Source organism: Branchiostoma belcheri, unplaced genomic scaffold, assembly GCF_001625305.1.
Source record: "Branchiostoma belcheri isolate BF01 breed outbred unplaced genomic scaffold, Haploidv18h27 scaffold4, whole genome shotgun sequence".
NCBI classification, from domain to species: domain Eukaryota; kingdom Metazoa; phylum Chordata; class Leptocardii; order Amphioxiformes; family Branchiostomatidae; genus Branchiostoma; species Branchiostoma belcheri.
Genome location: NW_017804020.1, coordinates 2,700,826 through 2,720,094, shown reverse-complemented (window position 1 = coordinate 2,720,094; position 19,269 = coordinate 2,700,826). Strand labels below are relative to the sequence as shown.

The 19,269-nt window shown below is 38.3% G+C and overlaps 1 protein-coding gene across 1 annotated transcript in view; it reads left to right on the top strand.

The window, feature by feature from the left end:
* Positions 1-8,586, top strand: part of LOC109477080 (voltage-dependent calcium channel subunit alpha-2/delta-2-like) — a 91,359-nt gene extending 82,773 nt beyond the window's left edge. The window contains exons 22-37 of the mRNA XM_019778125.1: positions 524-586; positions 1,185-1,288; positions 1,717-1,800; positions 2,134-2,195; positions 2,711-2,737; positions 3,221-3,274; positions 3,609-3,680; positions 4,607-4,677; positions 5,054-5,135; positions 5,476-5,534; positions 5,678-5,704; positions 6,015-6,037; positions 6,205-6,334; positions 6,716-6,822; positions 7,440-7,516; positions 7,983-8,586. Of these exons, the coding sequence (XP_019633684.1) occupies positions 524-586; positions 1,185-1,288; positions 1,717-1,800; positions 2,134-2,195; positions 2,711-2,737; positions 3,221-3,274; positions 3,609-3,680; positions 4,607-4,677; positions 5,054-5,135; positions 5,476-5,534; positions 5,678-5,704; positions 6,015-6,037; positions 6,205-6,334; positions 6,716-6,822; positions 7,440-7,516; positions 7,983-8,093 (1,153 nt within the window). The 3' untranslated portion in view covers positions 8,094-8,586. The remainder of the gene's footprint in view (positions 1-523; positions 587-1,184; positions 1,289-1,716; positions 1,801-2,133; positions 2,196-2,710; positions 2,738-3,220; positions 3,275-3,608; positions 3,681-4,606; positions 4,678-5,053; positions 5,136-5,475; positions 5,535-5,677; positions 5,705-6,014; positions 6,038-6,204; positions 6,335-6,715; positions 6,823-7,439; positions 7,517-7,982) is intronic.
* Positions 8,587-19,269: the final 10,683 nt, after the last annotated feature.

Genomic DNA, 19,269 nt, shown 5'->3' with positions numbered 1-19,269 from the left:
GTTTTGTCTTCTTTGTTTCGCATGTTGTGTTTGTATCATACTCATTATAGTTTTGTCTCTTTTGTGCCTTTTTCTGTCATTGTGATTTCTTAAGTTCTGCATGTTTTTTTGATTGATTGATTCATTTGTTTTTGCTTGCAGTCAAGATATAGAGGCATGCCGTAATACCGGTAATACATGTAATGCTACATGTAGCAATGCTCGATATAATGCAAGGTATGTCTTGAACATGACCACTGGATCAGTTACTGTGCTAACCATAAATAGAAAAAGTTAAGAGTATGCAATATATCCTCCTGTTGTTTAATAGTAATACCGGTAGTTCCTGTATAACAACCCTTTTCTGATTAAGAAAATAAGCTCTTGGCATCCAAAAGATCATTAAGTCACAGAGTCATTTTTGAGCTCAATTTATTTCTCTCCACAACATTATTTTGTGATATTTTTATCCAGTAATGATTATTTTCAATCAAATTTTGTTGCATCTATGCAGTCACAGTCATTGTCTTTCACTTTTCTACAGTGATGGCATCATGGCGACTTTTGTATCAACAGAAGGTGGAATCACCAGGGTCTTCCCAGAGAGGTGAGACAAATACCCACATCCTATCCAGTATTCAGGTTTTTTTTTGGAGCCTCTACCAGGCTTCAGACAGTTTGAAAGAGCAGAAATTGGCCAACATGCCATGGTCAACTTGGTCCAATAAAAGAGTGCAGTTGCCACCTCTTGAAGTGTTCAGGTTTTTTTTGTAGCCTCTACCAGGCTTCAGACAACTGGAAAGAGTAGAAATTGGCAAAAAAAACAGATAAAATGCCAGGGGAGTTGGTTCGCTAAAGGAGTACAGTTGCCATCTCCTGAAGCCAATTGAAGCTCGCTGGCATATGTTCTTTGAGGTGCAATAATCTGCTAATTGCATTATAATATGTGCCAAGTGGTGAAGTATTCTTCGATTGCTTTGCAATTAGACTATGGCAGAAAGTGACACATGTACTTCTTTAACCAACTCCCCTGGCATATCATCCGTCTATTTGGCCAATTTTTAGTCTTCAGTCACTTCTGAAGCCTGGTACAAGCTACATGTATGTTACTACAGTCACTACAATTTTTGCTTAACATTCTTCTTCGATTATTAACACTTTGAAAAAGCCATCAGGTCACATGTGCAATTGTTTACTGTTTCCAGTGAATGTCAAGACTTTGAGGACAAGAGGGACACTTGGCAGCAGACCTTCTTCAGGAGGTCCCTCGACAACGATTACTTCATCTACTCAGTGCCTTACAATTCTGGTAAGATACAATGATATATTTTAATCACATCTACACACATAAAGAATGGCTAAATGTACATTGTAATGACTGAACCAGAAAGCTATAGATTTGGATGGAATTTTGGTTATTTTATAAAACCAACGTTTGAAAGAGGTGGTTTAGGGTTCTTGCCCAGAAGACATGTCAAAACATACAACACATACATTTTGTATATTGATGTTGTATTTATGGGGTCCAAGCTGACAGTACATTTGTGTTCATAAGTTAGAGTGGATTAAAAAATGTGATTCACAGAATTTCTTGCTTGTTTTCATGTCAAAATATGGATTGACCGCTAAAAACAATGAAAATGTGGTAAGAAATTATGGAGGCGACTCATTTTCTATGTTACAAACACTACCAAATATAATATAGTCACTGACCCAATGACTTCATTCCCTCCCCAGACCATCAGAACTGGCCAGTGAACTACACCATCATGGCCACCTCATCTGTAACTCTCAATGATATGGGCGGTATCAAACCAGCAGGTATCACTATTATCTATTTCACATACATGTACAGAAACATCATGGCAAGTCCAGACATGCTGCTGGCTGTCATGATGGGACTTACATGTACATATACATGTACTGGATTAGGAAAATTGCCATCAATGTTTAACTTTTGTTGTGACTGAATGACATATGCACAAGGAATTGCTACTCAAGATAGTCACTGATGAAAAGAAGTGGATGCTGCTTGAAATGCCTGACAGTTTTCAGAAGTTTTATCCAGTTGCTTGATTAGTAACAATTCCTTGTGTATCTCATTAGCTGGATACCTAGGATTGGTCGATGAATGGCATGTGTTTCTTTTTCCAGTTGTTGGAGTGAAGCTTGACCCAGAAATCATACTCGGCACTATGTTGCACATCACAGATCAGGTACAGAATTATACTGCATGTTTCTTGGGGGGGGGGCTGTTATGTACTCAAGATAAGGCACACTGCAGATGTATTTCACAATTATGGATTTTAAGTTTATTTATTTATTTTCCGTCATATTTATACAGAGTTTCCCACTCATTTATGACACTGCTTTTCAGTGGGGCTCTGTATTACACAAATAAACAAAATACATAAAGTCATGTACAAACTATGAAATTAAGATACAATAAATAATGATAATGACAATGATAATAAATAAAAATTGGCAACTAAACAATAACTGTTACAATAAATCATCATCATCCAGCTGCAGAGCAGCTGACTAAAATAATAAAAATGATAACAGAAATGTACAAATTCATAGTCCGGTCTGTTCCAATTTGGAATATGATTACAAATAACAAGCAATTTTTCCTAGTTTATCTTCAGACTATATATATTATGGTGATATTATCATTTGTATGTTTGGCTTCATTTTGTTCAGTCTTTATTTCTTTATTTGGTTTTTACAGAACAATACGGAGGGGAATACAACACAGGTGATTTCTCACCTCTTAATGTTGTCTCTCAAGCAGACATACAAATTCAATTATTGACAATTATATTAACTACATAATTATGTACAGTTCACAACAATCAAAATGCAGTACTATACAAAATTCAAAATACAAAGCAAAGAAAATATGATAAGAGATCCGAGCAGATTAACACGACCTTGTGGCAATACAGGACACAGCAGCTGCAGAATGATATCCAAGTATATGGAGTGTCAAAAATTGTCAACCACACTGAACCTGTTATGTAAGTGATTCAACAACTGCCATGTAAACACAAGCAAGTGTTGAGGCTGGGAGACACTAAGGCCTGGGGCTCTCAGGTTGGCGTCTAGTCTATTCCAAATACATGCAAGTCTGGGAATATACGAGGAAGCAAACTGTTGGGTTTTAGTTCTGAAAGGAGTCATCATGACATCACAGTCACTGTAACTTATTGCTATTAATTGCATCTACTGTACTATACAGTGTCCTTTGGGACAATCCTGCTCAGATGTTATCAGGAGTTGCAGAGACAGTGAGGTATGTCCTCATACTTGTAGCTTAGTATACTTGTGTCAATGAAGGTTAGACTGGTAATGAGATACAACATGTACCACATAATACAATAGGTGAAATGAGGTTTTTGGATAAAATTACATGTTCAAGTACAGATCCCCTTAGTCACTGACAAAAGTAGTGAATGCTACTTGAAACGCCAGACAATTTTCAAAATCTATCCAGTTGCTTGAGTAACAATTTCCTTGTGTATGCTTAGTATATTTGCTTTATTTGTAGCAAATTAATGGTAAATTTAGTGCCAAAGACGCTGTCTAAAGGTTTGTTTTGTCATAAAAAAATTCTTTTTCTGTCCTAGAACCTCCTCTGTGTCCTGCTGGATGATGGTGGGTTCATCGTCACCACTAATCAGGATGATCAAGTGGGAGATGTAAGTTAGGATCAACAGACAACTCTGTTGAAGATATTAGATTGTTACCCTTCTTCACCACGTCTGTCTCCTCAATCACTCTTTTTATTGTCAGTCTGCAGGACAAGTATTTAAGACTTTTAGTGTCATGTTGTTGTATTTTAACCAGTGTATTGGCCGAATGGGTTGAGTGTTTGCCTTGCATTTGGTAACATCTGGGAAAGAGTATGGGAGCTGTGTGGACCAAGGGCTACAGAAACAGAGATGCGCACCGACCTATGCACCATACGTGCAGGAAGTAACGTTGTATTTTGAATACTTTTGCCAAATATATTTTTAGGACATCACTTGTCACCACATAGTCTTCATGCAATCCCATTCTCATAGAAATGTAAATTTTCCTGTACACCACTAGAGTATAGAATGTTATGAGTATAGAATGTTATGAGTTATGAGTTCATGACAGTTTTCAGAACATTAGGCCACACCAAGTAAATTTTATGGATGACGTCCACACGCGCATTGATTTGGGCCTCTTCCTAGAAAAAAAAACAAGGAATTTCGCTTCCTGTAACTATGACCAAAGAGTCACGACAGTGCCGCAAATCATCAGATTGACGTGAAACCCGTAATGCAAAGAAAGTGTCTATTGACAGGACCATCCTGTCAATAACAGAAAATTTTTCACTGTCCACTGTTCCACCTGATTTATTGCTGTTTTGATGATGAAAAAAAGACTTCTTGCTTGTTACACTGTGTCACCTCATTCAATTTGTGTCCTAACATTTGTCGTCTCTTAGTATATTTCTAATCTAGGCATCTTGTTTTTTAGGGCCCTTCTTGTTTTTGTTTTTTTTGCCCTCTCGCAGTAGATTTAGGGTCTCCAAAGGACGTCATCCATAAAATTTACTTGGTGTGGCCTTAAAGTATTCTGCCCTTTGCCTCAGGTTGGCAGGTTCTTTGGTGAGGTAGATGGACACCTGATGAGTGAGATGTACAATCAGAGGGTGTACAGGAGGTTTGTAACACAATTTATCATGTTCTACCAGCCACACAGTTATCCATGTAAAAAAAACCCAGCTAGATATATGGCTGTACATATGATAATTTTATCACTAAACCTATGACTTTACATACTTCCACTACCCAACAGATACAATATGAAGGTTTTATTGCTCGTAATCCTATAAAATGACACTTCATTTTCCACGATTGATGATGATTACACTGTTCTGCACAACTTGGAATTGGTTTTGGGCCATAAAAGAAGATATGAGTATCATCTGATATCAAGTTATCCAGGAGATTTGTGGCATTTGCTTTAAGTCAACTCATCATATCTAACAATATGTTGTTGGATGTCTAATTATTTGATGTTACGCCTTATGTCACAGGGAGGAGGCATATGATTTTCAGGCCTCGTGTAAAAAAGAGCAGCCAAAAGTTGCCAGTGCAGGATCCAGGGTATCTTTTGTGGTGAGTCTTAAACTATACATGTAAACCTCCCGTAGATGATGGTGTTAACAGAAACAGAAATGAGATAAGGTTGTACATACACCTGTTAATCACAATTACTGACACTCTATTCAATGTTAAATGTTACATGTACCTATCGTATATTAAACAATCAAGTACAGTTGTATGATGTAAGTGTATGAGTTTTGCTATTAGATTTATTGTGTGAACCAATATTGGTTCATCAAAGTTCTATGCATGGTTATCAAGCCTAAGATCAGTAAAGATTCTAGTTGTAAAATGTAAACAACACTCAGCATTTGAAGATTCTGACTATGTAAAACTATGTGTAACCCTTTAGCCAAGACTGAACCTTGCAGACGCCCTCAACCTTCAGTGGTGGACTACTAACGCAGCATGGTTTGCACATCCATTTTCATATGATTATTGCTTTGAAATTTTGTAATGTAATTTTGTGCTCGTGTAACCTTTAGTATGTCATGCTAATAATGCTATTATACATGTGTAGCTTGAAAATTGCACAATTTTATTCTCTTTTGCAGGGCATATCTACAGCAGAATGTCTATGGGTAATTTGTTTACACTTACATTTACCGTAATGATTGTTGGTTATGATTAGAAAGATTTTAGTACCAAATATACTGCTTATTCTTCTCATTCATAACAGTTTTACAGGCCAGTAATATCATATGAATAATACAAAATTCATTAAGCTGTACTATGTACTAAAAATTCCATAATGATAGACAGATATTTTGATGTGAAACACTTTCAGCACCAAGGACATGCATGGTTATCTCTTGCTGATCAAATGAGTTCTACATGACTTTTGTCCCCATTAATCAATTCTTACCATGTGTGTTTGCTTTCCTCCTACAGAATCCTGTTCTCATCAAGCTCAAGTAAGTACAAATCTCATGTTTCAAAGGATGTTGTTGGAAGTTAGAAGAAGAAGATATTGACCAAAAATAAACTTTTTTCTCATTTTGTAGTTCACCAACTCAGATGAAATTTCAACTTTAGTGTAAGAGGATATTGTTTACTTTCCTAACCCCTTGATTCCCCCTAGCTATGGCTGAGGAGTTGGGTGAAGAGGGAAGCATAGATGAGAATGTGAGCTGTGTGAGGTTGCAGCATGAGTACTACCTTGGACCTACTACCTATCAATATTGGTCTGATGACTGCGGAAACTGCTCCAGGTACATACCAGCTTCTTTTTTTATTTTTACCTCTATCTTCAGAGAAGGAAAATATATTGCTTTTGCTCCGTTTCTTCTTTTTCTTCATACACGTCAGTGACCTGGACCAGATGTCTGTCATCATAGTAACTGGTGCTGTAGCAGACACCCTGTGGTATTGGGTTACATTATGTAGCAATTTGCTGGACAGGGTTGGAGGGGCTGGTCACCATATTAGATGAATGTGTTTGTGTAAGATTGATTATTACCAGCAGTAGTTAAATTTAAACATTATGCATTAGATTTTTACATTTCAAACGTAACTTTTTTATTTTCTCATACATGTACCTAATTAAATTTTTTTTACCGGTAATAAAATGAGTGCCGTTATGTGTGTTTCAGAAAAATGACAGTACGACAGCTGAGGTACAGCAACCTGCTGCTGGTGGTGGCTGACCCCGTGTGTGACAGCTGTAACAACACACCTGTCATCCAGGAACCTCAGAAGAATATCCTTCAACTTTGGGGCAGGAGATTTTGCCTCGTTTTGCCTTGTTTTGTTTTGCCATGATTAAAGTATGTCTTCCACTTGCTTATGACATTTCAATGGTGACAAACAAAATCACTAACAATACTTTGCTACTTTGATATATTCTCATACTTGGACATTGGGGAAAATGGTTGAAAATTACAATTTGCTATTGTAACAAGAACTGATGTTGGCCTTTTCTGGCTATCATTATCTGCTAGAAATATAGCAATTAGGTGGGATCAGTGTCAGAAACAATGTTTTGAGGGCATGAATTTATTATAATGATTTTACTTCGTGGTAGAACAAGTCTGACCTTAAGATCACCACAGTATTTTCTGATATGGGTAAGTTGCCTACAACAGTTGTATCATCATCATCATCATCCACTGTGGTCTGCGTCTACAGTCGTGTGGAATGTCCTGTAGCCACATTCAGTCTTTCTTTCTTTCAGTTATATCATGGTGGGCAGAATATAACAAATCTGCTTATTTTTTTATCTTTTGGAACTATAGAATTCAGGTTGTTCAGGTTGATGGCATAACATCAAATTCTCTGTGTCGGGATTATATGTGATTATTTCCTTAACACTGTCACCAAATAATCCAGATCAATGTCACGTAACGCCAAGGTACAGGAGAGGCCCTGAAAAGTGTTATGACCACCATCCAGAGGTAAGTATTCTCACCTGACTCATACATGTATATACTGGTGAACATTGTGTATTATATAAGCTCTGGAGTTTTGAAATGCCAGATTTCTTGTAAAACGATAAGAGTATTATTATATATAGTGGTTTATTGTCAACTCAAAAATTGTCCACAGTTTGCAGCCACGTGCATTCCTGAATTGTTGAAAGGCCATCACACCATATTCAAGGCGATGATAATAATTTAAAAGTAAATGTTCCAAAATTACACATATACACATTAGAATAACACACAATATGGTTTAAAATACTTAGAATTTAAATTGATTAGAAGCCAATATTACACGTGTTGTATTCTAGTGAAGTGAGGAGTTTAACAGTCTGACGATATGTGGAATACTGCTATTGTGGAAGCGAAGAGTTCTAGCACTGACTGTGTCCAGGTTGTTACATGCTCTAGTATGGCAACCCGCTGATTTTTTCTTATTCAGGAGGATGCCAGTCACTGTGGAGCAGCAGCTTTGGCAGCCCCATCGTTGTTTGCCACGAGTATCCAACTCAGCTTCCTCCTCTTCATCATGAAGCTGTTCGGTGCCACATGACACTAGAGAGCCAAGAACCAGCTCTTTTCTATCAATGTTGCCTTTCAAATGCAATATTCCTACTTCCAAGAAGATTTAGACTATAAATTTGACCTCCCAGAGGTAGACCTCACTAACACAAACAGTTTGGATTTAGTAGAATGATCCAAAAGTAATTTTGTAATTAGGCTTGGTGAAAAATAGAGGATTTGGAATGCATCGTGTATATAATGTCTGAAGATCGAGTTTTGCTTGAACTGTGAGTGTGTAAAGGCTAAGCTAGCAAGCTTTTGGATTGTAGAGGAAACGAAAAGGTTTTTCAAGTGTAGAGAATCCTGGCATTGTTGCCTCTTTATTAGGACAATAATGACCCCTGGATGTCTACCTCAGAAGGGGCCTGCATACCCTTTCCCCTAGAGTGTAATCGGCAGTTTTAATTCTATGTAGAGCGTAGATGGATCGCTCTAATTCAACGTAGAGCGTAATTTGCGCATTTTGCATAGAGCGTAATTCGCCGCTTTGATTCTACATAATGCGTTGTAACTACCCGGAATTTATCATAAAACGTAATGGGGAGGTTTCCTGAATTCAGCGTAATACGTAGCCGGCTGTCAAAATTAAGCATAGAGCATTGTTGAGACACCCCCACCCCCCATGCAGGCCCTCTCAGAACTCTGTGGTTGACACCTCTTTCTTGCCTGTGGTTTCTAACAAGATTTGGACAGAGCACAGTTGTAGTGTGCCTGCCAAGAGATTAATTGTTCAACAACTGTTACAGGTGCTGTAAACTTCTCCTTGATATGACAGTGTGACATCTGGTGGAGCAAGGAATCAACTGACTTTCATCAATATTAGCATTCTATATGCAACATGCAAAGTAGAATGCAGCATAATTCTATATCTCAGTGCTTCAAGAATGAAAAATTACCTTTTCATTAAACAGAAAAAATTCTACATGCTGATAGACCACACTTTTGGAACAACTTACATTTTAACTGCTGTTTTATTGACATGTAAGTGCTGAAGATCTATGATATTTTGCTCTACATGTACTCATCTCTGGTATTATTGCCAGAGAAGTCTATCTTACTGACTGTGCCAAACAAAATCAGTATTTGGTAAACATGTTACAATGATTGGGAGATGTTATGATATTAATGATTTGTTTGGTTTGTGTCCAGTCCAAAATTACAAACTATCCATTTATGGGGGGCCTGGAGGATTAGTGGTGTATGTTGAACTATCAGATTCATATTTCACACTAAAATCAAAAGTGAGAAAGGAAAAATATTGTGTGTATGGACCGAACATTTGGTTGATCCCAGAAGCTTGACAAGAGTACTCTTTGCAGAGAAAAACTAAATATAGTGTTTAAATGTGCAATACAGACTGAGTTTTGACAAAAGAGTGAAATTTAATGTACAATGTATTTCAAAGCAATAAGCATTTTACACCACCAAAAATAGTACATTTGGCAGAAGATTTTTTAAAGATCTTATTATTTGGGTGTTACTCTTAGTTGCTAACTATGCAAAGTATTTATTTTCAAAGTATTCTTCTGTATTGAAGTTATATATAGTATATAGATCTATAGAGTTTGTAATATATGGACAGAATGTTTGTGTGTGTTATGTTATAACAATGTCTTGTTATTGTTGACTTAGAAACAAAAAATGCTGCCATCTGAATGGTAAGGTTGATAGCTGGAAGCTTCCTCAGCATTTTGATTACATGAAACGTTCAGTTTAAAATATGATATTTGAGCAGGCATTTTCACTATGTAAGTGCCTAACAAAAATGCACACATACAATTTTGATCTATTTGATATTAAAACAATCACAGATGTCGAGTCCTTTATTGATCAAGCACTGCTATTGTAAACTTCTCAAATTTGAATTGCTTGAAGGAGATATGTAGACCATTTTTAAGGAAGCATTTTCTAATCCGTGAATAGTTTCATCAGGTTGGTAAGACACTGAGTAAAAAGAGTCTCTTAAGCATTTTCTAATATTTAACCTAGAGTGTGCTGCAGTGAAGGTAGTGAAAGGGTATGTAGAGCTGTTACAATTCAAAACTGTCATGATGTGTTGGGTTTTTACACGGTTGAGCTGAAAATATGCTTTATTATAGCTGCTAGCAATGAGCTTCCAATCGTACGCTATCCTTGATGAAATTAGATTAGGTTTAATGAGATTGACATGGACTTAGCAGATAATTCAAAAGTTAAGGAGAGATAGAATGATGTAATTTTAGAGAATTTGAAAGTGAAGTGTTAAGAGCTGTGTTACTGTGTGCTGTCCTGAGCAAGGTTTTCTTGATCTGATGACTTGATTTTGGAGTGTGTTGATGGTGCTTGATATGACATTAAGACATAGTTGATTCATATGATGGCAGACCTTTTATGTACATTTAGAAATGGCTGCTTTATACTGAGTGAATTGTAAATTTTAAGGAAGATTTTCAAGGTAGAGTACTGTTATCGATGGTTCAACACCAATTTCTTAGTTGTTTCTTGTCTTTGTAAATTACAAAAATTACAAATTTAATTTACAATGTCTTTTTTTTAGTTTTGGGTTCGCCACTTTGGTTTAGCCCATTGTTGTTTCTAAAGTTTAGGTCTGATACTAAGAGGGAGCAACTTATAATTCAAGGTTGAACTTCATAAAAGCACATAATCCACTTTAGAATTATGAAAAGGCCATTTAACCATACCATATCTTACATCCGAGCCTATTTTCATATAGCTACAAAATTCTTTTCGTTAAAAGTCCAAGAAACAAGTTATCAAATTGGTGTTGCCCAGAGTTAGAGTGTATCATACCGGTACTAAACCAGTGCTCACAATGAGCCAAACAGTTTCCATGAACTAGTTCTGAACTAGCCTAGCAGGAGTAGAAAATCATAGTGATGAAATCAGCAGAGAATGACCAGGAATTCAGATTCAAGACAAGCAATTTGTAGGACCATGTATACAAGCAAATTTTTCTACTGAACGGTTCTGGAACAAACATGTCTATAGTTGTACAAAGAAAATAGTGTACAATACTAAACTGTATGAACTTTTTAGGAACAGTTATAGAATTTTAGAAATGGATTGCTCTTCCAGTTTTGCCAGACTTGCGTTGATTTACTGATTGTTGGCAATAAATTCTTGAAGAAAAATTGAAAGTTTCTTTGAGGACTGCTAATATTAAGGACTGAACATAATATCTATGCAAATGTTGAGAAGCTAACTCGTAACGTTTTCCAAAGTTACCCGTTTCTGTTACGCCTCTGACTTCTAATCTAGTGGCAGACGGTTTGTGGCAGAAGCGGGTAGCTAGGAAAACGCTATATGATTTAGCCTCCCAACATCTGCTTGGAGATAAGATAGACTCAATGTCAAACATGCCGTGGATAGAACATGGTGTCTCCAGAAGAACTTCGCCCTTGAGAAGAGAAGCACACTTCAATGTTTTTATTCCAAAACTTAGGGTAACGAAGAAACGTCTGACATGATTTCTGTCAATCAACGTTTGAAACCAGGGGCACTTTGGCATCAACGATGGCGGAGGAACAGTATATTATCATATTATGTTGCTGCTGGGAAATAAGTAAAGTTATAAAACATTTTATAAACAGTTAGATTTATGAAAACACTTCAGCATAATGTGTGAAATGAGTCATTCTTTGTATCCATACACACATTTTGCGAGCAGAATTGAACCTAAGAAGTAAATAAATGAAAATCAGTGCCACAATAAAATACTTTTCAAGACCTTAAAAACACAAAATTTCAATAGTTGCCACTTATTATATCAGTCAAGGCCTACAGAAAATAAAATGATTAGTTTTTTGTCGTGTAAACCCTTTGACAAAGTTATAATATGAATTTTTCTGTAAAAACTTGAAACCCCCATACGAGCCTTTGACGTTTGGCCATTCCCAAATAGCCGAAATCCGCGAGTGGATTGAAATCTCTTCTATTAGGGACACGCCCCTTTCTGCACTTCCGGTTTAGAATGTCCGAAATTAGGTTCTCTTGGGGGTTACCATTTTTACTTGATTGAGGTACAAATTTTAATTTCTCAAGAAAACGCTAAGTGTTTTCAGTAAGTTTTTAACAGTTCTGTCATAAGTTTTCTATTGTCTACAAATAGCACTGGAGAGAAAAGCCGTACGTTGAAGTTTTGTTTCGATTTTTCGGCCCGCTGACGGTCTCGTTGTTACCTTCGCCAAGAAGGTTATGTTTTCAGTAGCGTTTGTCTGTGTGTGTGTTGTGTGTGTGGTTTAGCAAGATAACTCGAGAAGCAGTTCATGGATTGGAATGAAACTTGGTAGGTGGGTAGGTCTTCATGAGACCTAGAAATGATTAGATTTTGGGCCCCCTGGCGGCTTTCCTAGGTACTGCAGCAGAACTTCCGGTTTTGATATTTCATGATCTGGACATGCTAGGGTCACGAATTTTGGTTGGTAGATAGCTCTTGGGGTAGGGAAAAAGTGACACGAGTTTGGGTCCCCTAGCGCCTTGTTCTGGAACTGCAGGAGCATTTGTTGAAAAAAAAGTGAATTACGATAACTCAAGCACCAGTTGTCGTATTGTCGTGATTTTTGGTATGTAAGTAGTTGAAGTGATGTTTGTCATAATCAGATGGCAATTATGCAAATCAGGAGCTAATTTGCATAATTAATGAGGAAATTCTATAAATCTGCATTGTTCGATAATAGAACTATGAAACACTTACTACTTACTTAAGACATCTACTTCAGAACAAGAAAAACATCTGAGGATATAGATAATGTAAATGAGGACCTAATTTGCATAATTAATGGCAAATTTTTATTATTTCATAGTTGTGACTGCTGCACCCTGAATTTCATACTTGCCACATTTGGAAGTTAAGTGAAGGTGGACATCGATAAACATGATTTATTCATGACCTCATTTGCATAATTTATGAGGATGTGCTACAATAGCCTTTTTGTTATGATAAGGCTGTCATTGGGTGGAGAATAGGATCAACTGATATAATCCATGCAAATTAGGCTCTTATTTACAAAATCAATGATTAAAATTGTATATTTCGTCCACCGTAAGGGTTAACATCATTTGGCGAAGGTATGAGATCGTGGAACTCTTGTTTGCAGAATGTGTCATTTTTCCAGAGATTGAGCGGGCAGCCGTGGCAAAACGGAAGTGGCTATTCTGATATAGCATAACAGTTCCTGTCACGGATTACAGCGAATATTGAGGCGGAATTGCCTCAATTTTGTCACAAATGACCTAATCTGATGACACAAACTTTTCATTATGTTTACCGAAGGAAACATATTATATTTGCTCTGTTTCCTCTTCCTCCTCCTCCTCCTCCTCCTCCTCCTCCTCTTCCGTTCCAAACACCTAAAAATCGTAGATATTTTCGTAATTAGAACCTGGAAGAAAATGAAATTCAGCATGCTGGTAGGTTGGTACGTAAGACACTGAACCGCTGTCATTTTGGCCAACATAGATGTGAAAAAATGAATTTATTTGCAAAAAATGGGTGAAAAAAGTTGCATTTTAAGCCAAAAATCGAACAAAAAGAACGCGTTTGGAACATTCGAACAACCATGGAACAATGGAACAGCGTGTTCGATAACCGCGGTCAATGACCCTAGCGCTACACACGGAACACCCGAGCTTTCCAAATATGGGCATCCGCCCTTGTATGACACGAGAAGAGATCGGTGGATCAATGTCAGCGGTAAGTTTTCATTTTTCTTCGTAAAATACGGTCATATGAATACCAGTCTCGAGTAGAGAATATTGCATTGGGATTTTGGGTTCAATATCCACAAGTAGGACTGCAGATTTCCACAGAACGCCGGCGACTTTGTGTAATTTTTTGCATGTCACCGCCGGACTACAAATAAAAAAAAAACACTCATAATTTACACTAGCTCCTGACTTGATAGAATCTCGTATGTATAGAGATTTAGGCTTGCTGCCGTTTTGAAAATAAAGTAAACAGAATTGTGTTCATCCGTAACTATTGTCGACTTTGTAATGTGGGTGCGGGGCCGGGGGAGGGGGGCGTTTGTTTACGTTTATATAAACATGGATGTGACATTACATTTTGTCGTTTTGTCAGACAGTTTCAATCTTTTTCGGGATAATACAGTACAGTTCATGGGATAAGCATCAAATCTGGATTCATCGGGATATCCCGGGATTTTTCGGGAACCATGTTGACTAAGATTTTTACAGACAGACGGTGCGGCGCATGTTTGTTTCCAAATTATGCATGATGATAACATTAGCACAAACGGCTAGTGTTATTAATCAAATATTTCTTTTTAATATCGAAAATTTTAGTGGCTTAATAATGTTTAGAACGATAACAAAATAATACAACCTTCTTGGTACGAGAATTTCTGTCTGACCTTGCGATGTGGACGGCCCTAAGTACTGCTTTTGATGTCACCCGACCCGCGCTATCTCAGATATAAAATCTAACACATCCACGTGCCATGTCGCCAGAAGTTCTATTTTTCTCCTAGATAGGGGAGGTCGACGCACGGAGCTGCGGAAGGGAGATTAACAAGAGGGGGGCGAAGCATAATTAAAAAGTTCTTTACGCCTCTTGGCTGTGTTTGCGATCAGCAACGAACAAGAATTGATACATTTCTGTGACTAGGCCACGTTGCCATAGAAACGGCACGCAGCATAGCTATCACCGCGCGGCGCCCAATCACAGCACACAGACGGGGACCCGCCCACTGGCTGGGCGGCAAGATTTCAAACTCAAAGGCTCGATGCTCCGCCCCAGAGACTCCGGCCGCCCTGGCGATTGTAGCGATTTTCCGCCTCAGTCCTGCAAGCGGCATTGTATTTTTCTCATCCCGATTTCATTCACAAGTGACATCGAGAACGAGAATGCTTTTTCCACCGGAAGATTTTTTGCCAGCCGCGTGGAAGTACTTGCTTTCAGGGTAATACGTACGTCAATGGACGTGGTCGGATCGTTGATTGTTGATGCAAGGGTTTATTTATTTTATGTGTACGTGTTTGCATGGGAGGGGTGAGACGCTTGCCGCGGGATTTTGATGTGCAAACGTTCCTAATTTTCGTAATACAGAGACTACTTGACGCAGTCTGCTTATGAGAAGATGAGTAGACCTCAACAAGCCAATTTAGTACAAGATGTCACAATGAAATACAGCTACTAGTACTAGAATCCTACTACTACAGCCGGTACGCCCCATTTTATTTGAAGGTTTATAAACTTGCCGAAACTCACCGGAGACGAAAGGGTTTATTAAAAATTCATTCCTGCTATTTTCTTACAGTTTTCGTGAGTTTTTCGCTGCACAATAGCTTTGTAAAAATGTAGCAGTTCACCTATTACCGCGTGAGGAACGCGTCATACACAATATACACTCCTGTGCTATCGGTGAATAAAAATTTTGGCAAAGTTGACTGACGTCAGGGTGCTCCATTGGCCCTGCCCAGATCGCCCGACAGGACGTAAAAATAAACATTTGGCACGCCGCCATCGGTGACAGGACCCGCGGTAGACTTGGAGATCTCGCACCACACGCGGATATCTCGCGGGATTTTTCGGGACGCCTATCCCGAAAAATTCCGTATCCCGATGATGCATATCCCGTGAAGTTATCTCTCTAAACATAATAAGGATAATATCAGTTTCTGATCACATTTGAAATGCTTACTCAGCTGTTTGTATCCTCATAAGACTCTTAAGATTGGACCTCTGCTAGGAAAGGAAGCAGAACTTGGTCCATGAGAAACTGGGGAGGAACCTAACAGAGCTGAACCCAGCCATCCACAGAAGGATACAACACATCACAACCATTTCTAGAAACACATTATATCTCCATTTTGACCAGTAAATATTTATTACTTACTTTATCCGGTTATAAATATTCATTATGTATGTTAAATTTGCATAATATATGTAACAGTTAAGTCATGTATAGCTTTTAAGTATGTATGTATGGTTTTATAGAGTGCGTAGTTCCAATATTTTACACAACTGTAGATTTTCATCATCATTGCAATGATTTTCATATAAAATTTCAAAGAACAATTATTATAGAAGTGGGTATATTCACTGGCTCGGCGATCAAAAGAACAAGTAAAACCCAACCAAACTGGCTTGATATATATCTTATATACTGTAGTATAAAGACTAAAGTGTACTGTAGGAATTAGTTCTTCATATCATTGTATATCATTTCGTATGATATACGTATTTACAATTAGCCTTCTGTCATGTATTTGTAATAATAATAAACTTATCATCATTATTATTTCAGCCTACGTCCTGTTTCCTATTTACAAAAATGTAATAAGGTAGTAAGATGAGCGCAGCAAAGTCCTTTGTAACTAAAGCTGTCAAAAAGACTCGAAGTTTACTTGCAGTCTGCAGAGGATGTCATTGATTAAAGTTACATGCTGTGGCCTGATTGCAAACATGGTAAGAGTGTGTGCTGAGTGAATCATTGGTACTGTGGTATGTAACTATATATATCCTAGTATCTCCTATACATGGCACTACAAGACTAGTCTATGGTAATGATCTTTGAGTGGCAGACGGGTAGACTTGGCCTTACAACGGCAAAAACATTCAAATTCCCCAGTTATAACGTTGATGTTACTCTATAAACAGCATATAAAAGTCAGTAATATAAGCAAACTATCCTTCTACCTTTCCTGTCCTAATAAAGGTATAACGTTAAATCGTAGGCAAGACCATCCTGAGGTAAACATATTGCATTTGCTTGCAAATGTTACCTTTCTAGTTACTTTCTGTATTTGTTAGGAAGGCGCAGTAGTCAGGAAATAACCTGGGTGTATTTGGCGGTTTCTACTCGGTCGACTAGCGACGACAGCCCCGTCCGTAATCGAATCCAACCCGCCGGGCCCGCCGCGGAGAACTGTAGCCCTGGCCTCTCCTATATTTCAAACCGGCCTTTCAAATTATAAGGCAAACTAATTTAAATCGACCCAGTAAAATACTAGTACCCCGGCGTGTGGTAATGGACGTGGGCCGAACACCCCTCCTCCACGAGGACTTTCTTCTGTGTTGTTTGACTTCCAACCATGTTGCCGCCGCTTCAACAGTGTGCAGTGCGTTCGTAAACTCGGCTAATTTGAGGCACAGTCTGAATAATAAACTGCCAAAAAGTAGCCAGTGTGTTTATGCCATAAGCACTGGCTTACAAAGCTACCACTGACCAAGGACAAATTGAATCTGTCCCTGCTAGTGACGCATTCTTGTATCCAGTCTGTCGCGGGTTGCGCGGGCTCTCTTCCGGCGGTACAAGCTCGGAACGGCGGCTCGGCAGATTTCCGTCTCGTAAACGGTCATCGCCTTTCCGAACGGTCGTCGCCTTTTCTCAGAGCGGTCGTTGCCTTTATGAACGGTCGTCGCCTTTATGAACGGTCGTCGCCTTTATGAACGGTCGTCGCCTTTATGAACGGTCGTCGCCTTTCCGAACGGTCGTCGCCTTTATGAACGGTCGTCGCCGCGACGGCTTTCCGAACGGTCGTCGCCTTTATGAAGTCACGAACATGTCGCGAATATTCGGAACTGAAGTTCGGTCGCTCGGAAATGGCGACGACCGTTCATAAAGGCGACGACCGCTCTGAGAAAAGGCGACAACCGTTCGGAAAGGCGACGACCGTTTACGAGACGGAAATTTGCGGCGGCGCGGCAACCTGTAGGATCTAGGAGTTTTATTCGGCGCGAGTATTATGTGTTTATAACTCAAACGGCGCGCAAAATTAAACTCATATCAAGTAAATATTCAGCAGAGAGCCTCCAGTCTAGAGCCATGGTAAAGCACACTCAACATGTAGACGATAGTACTGGATGGATACCATCGGGTCAATAAATTACACGTTACAACTTACAAGTGCATGGATCAAAAGCGGCCTCTTGGATATGGAGTACTAGCAGTTCAGTGGAGCACTGCACCGTAATGTTGCTGGGTCAGCATTCACTGCAGTGATTTCTTGTCGCCGCAACGGGGCGTTTTTTATCCATGGCGATTTCAACACTAGTTGCGTCATACTGATGCTCTTTTACTGCAGTGATTATTTTTGCCGCTGAAAATTCATAAACCATTTCAACACCAGGTGCCTTTAAATCTCAGATTTGCTACGTTTTCCCCTAAATTGGCAGTTGATAGCAATAAGAATGGACGCATTTCGGAGGAATGAATTTTACCGAGGAAATATGTGTCAGAAATATAGAAGCAGGATGTCTTTCTGTCTGGAAAAGTATGCTAATGAATTAGATATTCTTTACACCTCATCAATTTGAAGATGAATGACAAAATTTAGTCTGAACGTGAGGGTTGGTAGGGAAAGGGGCTTACAAAATGTACCTACACTGAGGACAAAAAGTAACAAGAACAACATACTAAAAATCCAAGCAGCATATTTATTGATTGATCCAAAGTTTCTGTAATGCTGGCATTATTAATATTTTTTCCTTTTACTGTTTACTTTACTCAGTATTCACAACAATTTGAAGGTACATTTTTATTTTATGACAGTTGAGTGGGACTCTACAAACAATATTTAACACTTCCAGTGAAACATCCAGAAACGCTCAGAAATTAATCATACCGCTTTCAAACAGCATCTCTTTGATCTGAGCACTCAGTCTTTGACGGGAATACATGGCATACATGTACTGATGAAAAATGCCAAAGGGATTATTCCTCCATGTAGCTGTTATGAGACTCATTTTAGATGAAGGCAAGAAGGAGAAAGAATTCCTTTGGCATTTTTTCATCAAGGTGTGAGAGCTTGGATCAAAGTGATTCAGTTTGAAAGCGGTACATGTATGCTTGTGGGGTCCGTTCAGACTTTTAAAGCAGAAATCATTTTAACTTGCATCTAATGGTACATCCATTTTACAGTTTGTTTGATTTAAGTCATTAATATGTAGTCAGACAACGTCCTGAATTTGATTCTGAATTGAATGAAAATTTGTGAAAAAAATTGTATCATTGTTTATTTCTTAGTCAGTGAAAAAACAGTCTGGTACTGAGTGTTGGGCTATAGAGTATGTTGGACATCGCAGCCATAGGCATGCCATAGGTGAACATAGCATATACAAATTGTTACTAAAATGATGCCACAACATTTAGAATATTAGAATTCTAAAATACCAATAAAATATAATAAATACAATGACAATA